Here is a 12,009-nt window from a genome sequence, read left to right as displayed (position 1 = left end):
TCGGTCCATCTGCTCCGTGCCGGTGTTTATACTCCACACGAGCTTCCTCCCACCCCTCTTCGTCTCGCCCTATCAGCATATCCTTCTATTCCTTTCTCTCGCTTGTGCTTATCCAGCTTCCCCTTAAATACATCGATACTATTCGCCTCAACCACTCCCTGTGGTAGCGAGTTCCACATTCTCACCACTCTCTGGGTAAAGAAGTTTCTCCTGAATCCCCCATTGGATTTATTAGTGACTCTCTTATATTGATGGCCCCGAGTTCTGGTCTCCCCCACGAGTGGAAACATCTTCTCTACGTCTACCCTATCGAACCCCTTCATAATCTTAAAGACCTCTATCAAGTCACCCCTCAGCCTTCTCTTTTCCAGAGTAAAGAGTCCCAGCCTGTTCAATCTTTCCTGACACGTATAACATTTCAGTTCTGGTATCATCCTTTTTTGCACCTTCTCTGGTGCCTCTGTATTCTAGCACCAAGTCTAGCCAGCGTTAGTCTGATGTAACTCTATGAATCATGTTCTTAAAATACCAGAGGAGCGCGGAGCCTCATCTAAATACGAAAATAGTAAAGTTTCCTCAGAGTAAAGTGATGCGAAACTCAGACCAAGTCTTTTGCGATCCAGATCCTCATTGATCTCCCTCAGGGGTGGTGTGTGCTGTCCCGCAGTGCTTGTCGCCCATGGCTCAGTGGGCAACACTCCCGCCTCTGAAGTCAGAAGGTCGTGGGTTCAAGTCCCGCTCCTGAGACTTGAGAACAAAAATCTAGGCTGACACTCCAGTGCAGTGCTGAGGGAGTGCTGCACTGTCGGAGGGGCCATCTTTCGGATGAGGCGTTAAACCGAGGCCCCATCTGCCCTCTCAGGTGGATGTAAAAGATCCCATGGCATTATTTCGAAGAAGAGCAGGGGAGTTCTCCCCAGTGTTCTGGGGCCAAAATCTATCCCTCAATCAACATCACTAAAACAGATTATCTGGTCATTATCACGTTGCTGTTTGTGGGAGCTTGCTGTGTTTCCTTCATTACAACAGTGACTACATTTCAAAAAGTACTTAATTGGCTGTAAAGTGCTTTGGGACGTCCTGAGGTTGTGAAAGGTGCTATAGAAATGCAAATCCGTCTTTCTTTTATAAAAGAAGGTGTTTTAATGAGGAAATTATTAGTGCAGGAGTGAGCCACACCACCAAAGCTAGAAGGTTCCAGCCTCAATCCCCCCGTCTGTGCAGAGTTACCTGATCACAACGTGGGTGGCGAGGAGGGTCAGGGGTCGGGACACTAACATCCATCTCGGTGCCTTAGGGTAAGTGAGGGCAAGAGAAAGGTCAGCCAAGGTTCTCACCCTTGATCGTTACCCAGTGACCCCTGCTGGAAGCCGAACCTTAGCACGAATCAGAGCTTTGTGGAAAAGTTTGTCAAAGGAAGGTGTTATCATAGGATGATGTGATTGCACTGGAGAGGGTGCAGAGGAGATTTACCAGGATGTTGCCAGGACTGGGGAATTTTAGCTATGAGGAAAGATTGGATAGGCTGGGGTTGTTTTCTTTGGAACCGAGGAGGCTGAGGGGAGATTTAATTGAGGTGTATAAAATTATGAGGGGCCTGGATAGAGTCGATAGGAAGGACCTATTTCCCTTAGCAGAGAGGTCAATAACCAGGGGGCAGAGATTGAAAGTAATTGGTCGGAGGATTAGAGGGGAGTTGAGGAGAACTTTTTTCACCCAGAGGGTGGTGGGGGTCTGGAACTCACTGCCTGAAAGGGTGGTCGAGGCAGAAACCCTCATCACATTTAAAAAGTACTTGGATATTCACTTGAAGTGCCGTAACCTACAGGGCTACGGACCAAGAGCTGGAAAGTGGGATTAAGGTGGATCGCTCTTTGTCGGCCAGCACGGACACGATGGGCCGAATGGCCTCCTGTGCTGTAAATTGCTATCATTCTATGATTCTAATCATACAGCACAGAAGCAGGCCACTCGGCCCATTGTGGCGTTCTGGCTCTTTGGAAGAGCTATCCAATTAGTCCCACTCCCCCTGCTCTTTCGCCAGAGCCCTGCACATTTTTTCCTTTTCAAGTACTCCTCCAATTTCTTGGAAGGTCTTCGATGGCCAGTGGTGAGTTGCGGACTTCCGTTAATTATAAAATAAACACTAACTGCATCGTCCGCGCACAGAGCAAGAGGAGGAGAGACGGTCGTAAGAACTTCCTTAATGAAGGTATTGGTGAAAGATTAGGGAATGCAGATGCCCAAAGGGACCTGGGTGCCCTTGTACATGAGTCACTGAAAGTGAATGTGCAGGTGCAGCAAGCCATTAGGAAGGCAAATGGTATACAAGAGGATTTGAGTACAGGAGTAAAGAAATCTTACTCCAATTATATAGGGCCTTGGTGAGACCACACCTGGAGTACTGTGCACAATTTTGATCTCCTTACCTAAGGAAGGATATATTTGCCATAGAGGGAGTGCAACGAAGGTTCACCAGATTGATTCCTGGGATGGCGGGACTGTCGTATATGAAGAGATTGAGTAAACTAGGCCTGTATTCTCTTGAATTCAGAAGAATGAGAGGTGATCTCATTGAAGCATACAAAATTATTACAGGGCTTGATAGGGTGGATGCTGGGAGAATGTTTCCCTTGGCTGGGGAGTCTAGAACCAGGGGCCACAGCCTCAGGATAAAGGGTAGGCCATTCAGGACTGAGATGAGAAGAAATTTCTTCACACAGAGGGTGGTGAATCTTTGGAATTCTCTACCCTAGAGGGCTGTGGAGGCTCAGTCATTGGGTATATTCAAAACAGAAGTCGATAGATTTCTGACTAGTAAGGGCATCAAGGGATGTGGCAATAGGGCCGGTGAATGGAGTTGAGGCAGAAGATTAGCCATGATCTCATTGAATGGCGGAGCAGACTCGAAGGGCCGAATGGCCTACTCCTGCTCCTATTTCTTATGTTCTTATTGCACAACTTGGGAAGCTATCTGATTGGCAGTGGGCGAGGACACTGTGGCCTCAAGTGCGTCTTACATGTAAGTACATGATGTAACTAGCAGAGCAAATGAGCCAGTGTTTGATGATACCGCGTTTCCCTACTCGCAGCCCATCCTGGATGCTGTCGCTCGCTTTGTAATATAATGACAAACATTTCAGCTCTGAAGTATTGCTTGTAGTCAAGATTTACCGCTTCTCTCTCTCTCTGTGTGGTGATGTCTTGTTGTGGTAAACAATGCTGGCATGGGTGAACCATTGAACCTTGTGAGGAATGTTAACCAGAGTGTGCCAGATAATCCTGTAAACCCTTCACAGTAACTATTAATGGAAGCACCATCCACATCTAGACGGGGTGGATGCCTGAACCGTCTGACATGAACTGCTCCAAATTATATTAACTCTTTCGCTACCAGGCCCAAATTAGGATGGATGTAAATCGACAAACAGGGAGTCAGACCAAGAAATCATGAACTATTCCTTTAACATACTTAATGATAATACAATTGGTATCTCCCCATCTCTGTAATCTCTGCCAGCCCTACTCACACCTTGAGTATTGTGTGCAGTTTTGGTCGTCTTATCTGAGGAAGGATGTTCTTGCCATGGAGGGAGTGCAGCGAAGAGTCACCAGGCTGATACCTGGGATGGCAGGAATGACGTATGAGGAGAGATTGGGTCGATTGGGCTTATACTCGCTGGAGTTTAGAAGAATGAGAGGGGATCTCATTGAAACTTATAAAATTCTAACAGGACTGGACAGACTAGATGCAGGAAGGATGTTCCCGATGGTCGGGGAGTCCAGAACCAGGGGTCACAGTCTAAGGATAAGGGGTAAGACATTTAGGACAGAGATGAGGAGGAATTTCTTCACCCAGAGAGTGGTGAACCTGTGGAATTCCCTACCACAGAAGGCAGTTGAGGCCAATTCATTAAATATATTCAAGAAGGAGTTGGAGATATTTCTTAAGGCTAAAGGGATCAAGGGATATGGGGAGAAGGCAGGGACCGGGTACTGAATTTGGATGATCAGCCATGATCTCATTAAATGGCGGAACAGGCTCGAGGGGCCGAATGGCCTACTCCTGCTCCTATCTTCTATGTTTCTATGCAACCCTCCGAGATCTCTGCCCTTCTCCAATTCTGGCCTCTTGAGCCTCCCCGATTTCCATCGCTCCACCTTTGGTGGCCGTGCCTTCAGCCGCCGAGGCCCAAAGCTCTGGAATTCTCTCCCTAAACCTCTCCGCCTCTCTCTCCTCCTTTAAGATGCTCGCTAAAATCTATCTCACCTGTCCTAATATCTCCTTATGTGGCTCAGTGTCAAATTTTGTCTGATAATCGCTCCTGTGAATCGCCTCGGGACATTTTACTACATTAAAAGTGCTATATAAATACAAGTTGTTGTTGGTAACACCTTTATATTGAACAGTAAAGCTAGTCAAAGTACTTGGGTCGATATTATTAACAGATGGAATGAATATCTGAGGTGACGAGGTGCAGGGGAGTTCTCCCCGGTGTCCTGGCCAATACCTATCCCTCAATCAATGCCTAAAAACAGATTTCTGGACCATTATCACGTTGCTGTTTGTGGGATCTTGCTGTGCGCAAATTGGCTGCCGCGTTTCTCCCGCATTACAACAGTGACTACACTTCAGAAAAGTACTTCATTGGCTGTAAAGCGCAATCTCAGGACGTCCCAAAGCGCTTTACAGCCAATAAAGTACTTTTCTGAAGTGTGGTCACTGTTGTAATGATGTCTGCCCTCTCTCAGGTGGACGTCTAAGATCTCATGGCCACTATTGGAAGAAGAGCAGGAGGAGTTCTCCCGGGTGTCCTGGGGCCAATATTTATCCCTCAACCAACATCACCAAAACAGATGATCTGGTCATTATCACATCGCTGTCTGTGGGAGCTTGCTGTGCGCAAATTGGCTGCTGCGTTTCCCACATTACGACAGTGACTACACTTCAAAAAGTACTTCATTGGCTGTAAAACGCTTTGGTCACTATATAAATGCAAGTCTTTCCTTCTTTCATTACCACAACTGGCTATTTAAGTTGAATCAATCACCGCAACCAAGGAGGAATTAGATTAACACTTAAAAAAAAAATTTTTTTTAAGATTATAGGGAAAGAATAGGGAAATGGATTAGAGTCGTTAACTCCAGAACCAATGTTGGGCTGAATGGCCTCCCTCAGCGCTTAAAGTTTGTGCGATTCGATGACTCAAAGACCATGGAGATCGCGGAGTGAGTTTTGTAACGATCACTGCATGTTTGTGGGATGATGGGTTGATTTATATTCGATAAGGGTTTCAAGGGATGTGGAGCCAAGACGGGTAATTGGGGTTGAGGTACAGATCAGCCATGGGTCCATTGAATGGCGGAACAGGCTCAAGGGGCTGAATGGCCTCCTCCTGGTCCTGATGTTCCCATTTAAATCTGATTTTTCATTTCGGCAGGGCTGAGCGTGATCCAAGAAATCAAAGCCTTTGGGAGTTGGAAACATGGAGAACTCCACCTCTGCCTCGCAGCCCAACTCGACGAGCAACGGCTGCACCTTTCAAGAGAAATTCAAGAACATTCTGCTTCCCGTCGCCTACACCGTGGTCCTGGTCCTCGGGCTGATCTTCAACCTGACGGTCATCGTGCAGATCTGGCGCTCTCAGAGGCCGTTGACCAGGAACACCATCTACATGCTCAACCTGGCCACCGCCGATGTCCTGTACGTCTGCTCCCTGCCGCTCCTGATCTACAACTACATCCACATGGACTACTGGCCCTTTGGCGAGGTCACCTGCAAGGCCGTCCGTTTCCTCTTCTACGTCAACCTGCACGGGAGCATCCTGTTCCTCACCTGCATCAGCCTGCAACGCTACCTGGGCATCTGCTACCCGCTGAGCCCCTGGCACAAGAAGCAAGGGCCCAGGTTCGCCTGGACCGTCTGCGGGCTGGTTTGGATCTTTGTGGTGGTGGAGTGCGCCCCCACCTGGAAGTTCGCCTCCACCGGCGTCCAGCGCAACAGGACGGTGTGCTACGACCTCAGCAGCCCCGAGCTCTCCCTTTATTACTTCCCCTACGGCATCGCCCTGACCGTGGTGGGCTTTGTCATCCCGTTCGCCGGGCTGCTGGCGTGCTACTGTGCCATGGCGCGGGCGCTCTCCAAGCCCGATGAGGTGCTGGGCCTCGCCATCCAGCGGAGGAAGAGCAAGGCCCTGCGCATGGTGGTCATCGTGGCGACCGTCTTTGTCATCAGCTTCCTGCCCTTTCACCTGACCAAGACGATGTACCTTGTCGTCCGCGCTCGGCGGTCCATCGCCTGCGGGACCCTGCAGAGTTTCGCCCGGGCCTACAAGTCCACCAGGCCCCTCGCCAGCATGAACAGCGCCCTGGACCCCGTCCTCTTCTACTTCACCCATGAGAAGTTCAGGCAGAGCACACGAAGCCTGCTGGAGAAAGTCAACACCACTTTGAAGGCTAATGCTCGGGAAGTGGTGGTGCGGTGAACTTCGACCTCCTATTTGCCCAATTAATAATATAGCTAGCTTGAGCAGCACTTTCACCGTAGTCCCCGGCGAGAGGCAGCCCTGTGCCGGTACCAAAGGAATTGGACAGGCGTGACTACAAAGTGATATTTAAATGCCTGACCGCATGACGTTACATAGAGGAGTGACGTGGAAGAGCGTCACAGCCTGAACTGAGTGTGACCGGCACGAGCACCAGCCATGCATGTAAACCAAGCAAAATCTGACACGGCCCCCTTTAGAAAAGCAGTCAGCCCGACACCGGAGTGAGGCTTATGACACGCAGAAACAAACAGTTACACTGAGAGTGCAGCGGCACGCAGGCTTGTTACAACTCCAGCTGCAGACGTACCCAACATTGCATCACTCATGATACAAAACTCAATCAGTTTTAAAAGGGGGGGGGGGGGGTGCAAGCGTTTGAGGCTCAAGAATTATTTTCTAGGGAGGGGTCTTGGGGTTTAGACCCCATCCCCGCCGTCACACCCCACCCCCCGCCACCTCCCAGGTATTTGGTGCATTTGACAGCATTTTACAGTCTTACTGTGATTCTTTCATCCCAGAATATAATTTCTCCTTGGAAGGGTTACAGATACTTTAAATATGAAAATAAAGTCATTGCCCGTAATTCAGTACAAGTTTACAGAAACCGCTTGGCTGGTGTGGAACATAAACACCGGCATAGACTAGTTGGGCCAAAGGGCCTGTTTCTGTGCTGTAAACACTGTAAATGCCAGGGGGAACCTTGAAGGGAGCTCCCAGATCCTGGTTAATTGAGAGGAGTGTTTTATACTAATCTTCACTGAAGTTCTATTTTGTTAGGGGAGAGAATTCCACCTGAATGTAAATAGGTGAGGGAAATATTCTTCAGTTTACACACGAGTGATAGTACAACGTTGGGAAGGAGAGGGGAGCGGCCACAATTCACGGTCTGCAAACGTTCCATGGGAAGACCTATCCCAAATATCTATTCCATTCCCTCTCTCGCACACTGACGAGTAGCTTTGCTCTTGTTGAGACACCTTGCACCTTGGATCTTATGTAAGAGAACGCACCTGGACTGATGTGGGATATGTTGAGATGGAATATTAAACACTGTGACTCCTGGAACGGTCTTAAGAGCTGGCAAGGGATGGTCCTCATTCCTCACGTTTGTCCCGAGGTTGAAGTTAATTTGCACTATTTTTTGACTTGTAGACTTACTTATTTTAATTAAAAAACTGGTGAAAAAAAGTGGTTGTGTGTAAATTCGACATGTTTTGGCTTTACTGCATCGGATGGGCTGAACCAGTTTGATAAAACCCTGCCCCCTCTTCCCTCAGGGATTCCCCTCATGTAGACTGTTCAATCTCACCCACACCGAGTGGCTCAGTGGGCAGCACCCTCGCCTCTGAGTCATGGAGGTCGTGGGTTCATAATCCCACTCCAGAAACTTGAGTGCGAAATCTACGTTGAAGCTCCCAGTGCATTGCTGAGGGAGTGCTGCACTGTCGGAGGTGCCGTCTGTCGGATGAGACGTTAAACCGAGGCCCCGTCTGCTCTCTCAGGTGGGCGTGAAAGATCCCACAGCAGTGGAAGAAGAGCAGGGGAGTTCTCCCCGGTGTCCTGGGGCCAATATTTATCCTTCAATCAACATAATTAAAACAGATGATCTGGTCATCATCTCGTTGCTGTTTGTGGGAGCTTGCTGTGCGCAGATTGGCTGGCGTGTTTCCTGTTGCAACAGGGACTTCAAAAAGTAGCTGGCTGTAAAGCGCCTTTCGGTTGTCCTGAGGTGGTGAAAGGCGCGATAGAAATGGTGGTTGTATTAAGTGCAGGAGTGGGAGACAAAAAGGGATAATTCAGGGAGAGCAGGAGGGTTTCTGGGCACCGAGGGGAAAGGGAAGGTGTCTTTGAGGACAGCAACTTGTATTTATATAGTGTCTTTAGCATAGAAATATTGCCCTGGTGGTTAACAGAGGTGTTACAAAAGCAAGCATTACTCATAGGAGAGTTAGAGGAGGTGAGTTGATGAGACTTTGGGAGTTGGGGGGAGACAGAGATAGGAAGGTGGAGGGGTTTAAGAGAACAAGAACATAAGAAACAGGAGCAGGAGTCGGCCATTCGGCCCCTCGAGCCTGCTCCGCCATTCAATAAGATCATGGCTGATCTTCGACCTCAACTCCACTTTCCCGCCCGGTCTCCATATCCCTCGATTCCCCTAGAATCCAAAAATCTATCGATCTCAGCCTTGAATATACTCAACGATTCAGCATCCACAGCCCTCTGGGGTAGAAAATTCCAAAGATTCACAACCCTCTGAGTGAAGAAATTCCTCCTCATCTCAGTCCTAAATGGCCGACCCCTTATCCTGAGACTGTGACCCCTGGTTCTAGACTCTCCAGCCAGGGGGAAACAACCTCTCAGCATCTACCCTGTCAATCCCCCTCAGAATCTTGTATGTTTCAATGAGATCACCTCTCATTCTTCTAAACTCCAGAGAGTATCGGCTCAATCTACTCAATCTCTTCTCAGAGGACAACCCTCTCAATCTAGTGAACCTTTGTTGCACTCCCTCTAAGGCAAATCTATCCTTAGGTAAGGAGACTAAAACAGTGCACAGTACTCCAGGAGTAGTGAGAGATTTCAAGCGTGTAGGGGCAAGTTGACTGTAAGCTCTGTCTCCAGAAGTGGAGGATGGAGGGATGTGTAGGAGCCAAGGTTTGGGAAGAGTGAGGGTTACACTTTGTCAGAGAAAGCTATAGCATGAGCTGGTGAGGGCCAAGCCCCGGGGGGGGAACGGAAAGCTATTGGAGATTGGCAAGGGCGTGTGTTGTATGGGAATGAACCCATCGTACAGCCCCGGCCCCACACTCTATGCTCTTGACACGGATTTCATTCCCCTCCCTGGCCTTTATCCGCCTCACACTCTGGAATTCCGTCTCTCCGCAGCCCTCTCCTCCTTGGAGATCCTCCTTAAATCCCACCTCTTCGTCCAACCCTTGTCACGCCTCCCAATATCTCCTCCTTTTGCCTGGCGTTCAATTTTCCTGACATCTCTGTGAAGCACCTTGGAGCTTGCTGTGCGTAAATTGCCTGCTGCGTTTCCTACATTACAACAGTGACCACACTTCAAAAAGTATTTCATTGACTGTAAAGCGCTTTGGGACGTCCGGTGGTCATGAAAGGTGCTACAGAAATGCAAGTCTTGCGTTTTTTCTTTCCATTTTCCTACATTAAAGGCGTCATATCGAGGTGCTTAGGTTGATCAATGGAGTTAAGAGGGTTAAAAAAGAAAGACTTGCATTTCTATAGCGCCTTTCACGACCACCGGACGTCCCAAAGCGCTTTACGAGCCAATGAAGTACTTTTTGAAGTGTAATCACAGAAAGTCACAGAAACCCCACAGTGCAGATAGAGGCCATTTCGGCCCATCGAGCCTGCACCGACACATATCCCACCCGATCCCCATAACCCCTACACCAACACATATCCCACCCTATCCCCGTAACCCCACGTATTTAATCCCCCTAACACTAAGGGTCAATTTATCATAGCCAATCAACCTAACCCGCACATCTTTGGACTGTGGGAGGAAACCGGAGCACCCGTCGGAAACCCACGCAAACACGGGGAGAATGTGCAAACTCCACACAGACAGCCACGCGAGGCCGGATTCGAACCCGGGTCCCTGGTGCTGTGAGGCAACAGTGCTAACCACTATGCCACCGTGCTTCCCAGTCACTGTTGTAATGTGGGAAACGTGGCAGCAAATTTGCGCACAGCAAGCTCCCACAAACAGCAATGTGATAATGACCAGATCATCTGTATTAGTGATGTTGGTTGAGGGATAAATATTGGCCCCAGGACACCGGGGAGAACTCCCCCTGCTCTTCTTTGAACCAGTGCCATTGGATCTTTTACGTCCACCAGAGAGAGTTTAACGTCTCATCCAGAAGGGTAGAGAGAGAGAAACTATTTCCTCTTGGTGGGGGGGGGGGGGGGGGGGGGGGGGGGAGTCCAGAACAAGGGGGCAGAACCTTAAAATTAGAGCCAGGCCGTTCAGGGGTGATGTCAGGAAGCACTTCTTCACACAAAGGGTGGTGGAAATCTGGAACTCTCTTCCCCCAAAAAACTGTTGAAATTGAAAAATTCAAGACTGAGATCGATAGATTTTTGCTAGGTAAGGGCGGGTAGATGGAGTTAAGATACAGATCAGCCATGATCTAATTGAATGGCGGAACAGGCTGAATGGCCACCTCTTCCTATGTCCCTATATAAATGCAACGCGTTATTGATACACTCACAGCAACGTCATCAACCAAAAATGACAAAAGTGTACATGATAGCACAGTGACTGCGCTCTGAACCTTCTCGCACACCATTCAGATATACTTCATCCTATACATTCCGCTCTCTTTTTACTGCTTAGCCTGTGCAGTGGTTCAATGAGTTGTGCATCGAGTCAAAACTGAGGTTCGACACGACATGACTGTGGCGTCATCTAGTGGTGCAATCAGCACATAACACCCTTAAAACAGAAGGAAAGATTTTCAGGGCTACGGGGAAAGAGCAGGGGGCGGGGGAGTGGGACTAATCGAAGAGCTCTTTCAAAGAGCTGGCACAGGCACGATGGGCCGAATGGCCGCCTTCTGTGCTGTTCTGTTCTATACGCATTGATATAGCAGCACTGTAGAAAAGCATTTTGTTTGTATATTCAAAGTTGTGGCAGTTATTATGCCATTAAAAAAGACATATTTCCACAGCACCTTTCATCACCTCAGGACATCGCAAAGTATAAGAGTAAAGTCGTCTTAGTGAAATTATACAGGGCGTTGGTGAGGCCACACCTGGAGTACTGTGCACAGTTCTCGTCTCCTTACCCAAGGAAGGATATACTTGCCATAGAGGGAGTGCAACGAAGGTTCACCAGACTGGTTCCTGGGATGGGGGGATTGTCCTATGAGGAGAGATTGAGTAGACTGGGCCTATATTATCTAGAGTTTAGAAGAATGAGCGGTGATCTCATTCAAACATACAAAATTCTTAAGGGGCTTGACAGGGTAGATGCTGAGAAAATGTTTCCCTCTGGGGCGTCTAGAACCAGGGGTCACAGTCTCAGGATACGAGGTCGGTCATTTAGGACTGAGATGAGGAGAATTTTCTTCACTCACAGGGTGGTGAATCTTTGGAATTCTCTACCCCAGAGGGCTGTGGAGGCTCAGTCATTGAGTATATTCAAGACTGAGGTCGATAACTGTTTGGGAACAAAGTGATATGGGAAGAGTGCGGGTAAGTGGAGTTGAGGTAGAAGATCAGCCATGATCTTGTTGACTGGCGGAGCAGGCTCGAGGGGCCGAATGGCCGACTCCTGCTCCTATTTCTTATGTTCAAAGCACTTCACAGCCAATGAAGTGCAGTCACTGTTGTAATGTCGGAAACGCGACAGTCAATTTGCACAAAGCAAGCTTCCACAAACACCAATGTGATAATGACCGGATAATCTGTTTTTTAGTGATGTTGATTG

At 48.6% G+C, this 12,009-nt stretch overlaps 1 protein-coding gene across 2 annotated transcripts in view; it reads left to right on the top strand.

The window, feature by feature from the left end:
- Window positions 1-7,730, top strand: part of p2ry6 (pyrimidinergic receptor P2Y6) — a 34,746-nt gene extending 27,016 nt beyond the window's left edge. For both annotated transcript variants that reach the window (XM_085999728.1, XM_085999729.1), the window contains one exon: window positions 5,442-7,730. In XM_085999728.1, coding sequence (XP_085855854.1) covers window positions 5,487-6,485 — 999 coding nt within the window. In that variant the 5' untranslated portion in view covers window positions 5,442-5,486 and the 3' untranslated portion in view covers window positions 6,486-7,730. The remainder of the gene's footprint in view (window positions 1-5,441) is intronic.
- Window positions 7,731-12,009: the final 4,279 nt, after the last annotated feature.

This window comes from Somniosus microcephalus, chromosome 10, assembly GCF_052327205.1.
Source record: "Somniosus microcephalus isolate GS21.2 chromosome 10, FLI_Smic_1.0, whole genome shotgun sequence".
Taxonomy (NCBI): Eukaryota; Metazoa; Chordata; class Chondrichthyes; order Squaliformes; family Somniosidae; genus Somniosus; species Somniosus microcephalus.
The sequence above is the reverse complement of the archived record's forward strand: the minus strand, read 5'-3'. Positions and strand labels throughout refer to the sequence as shown.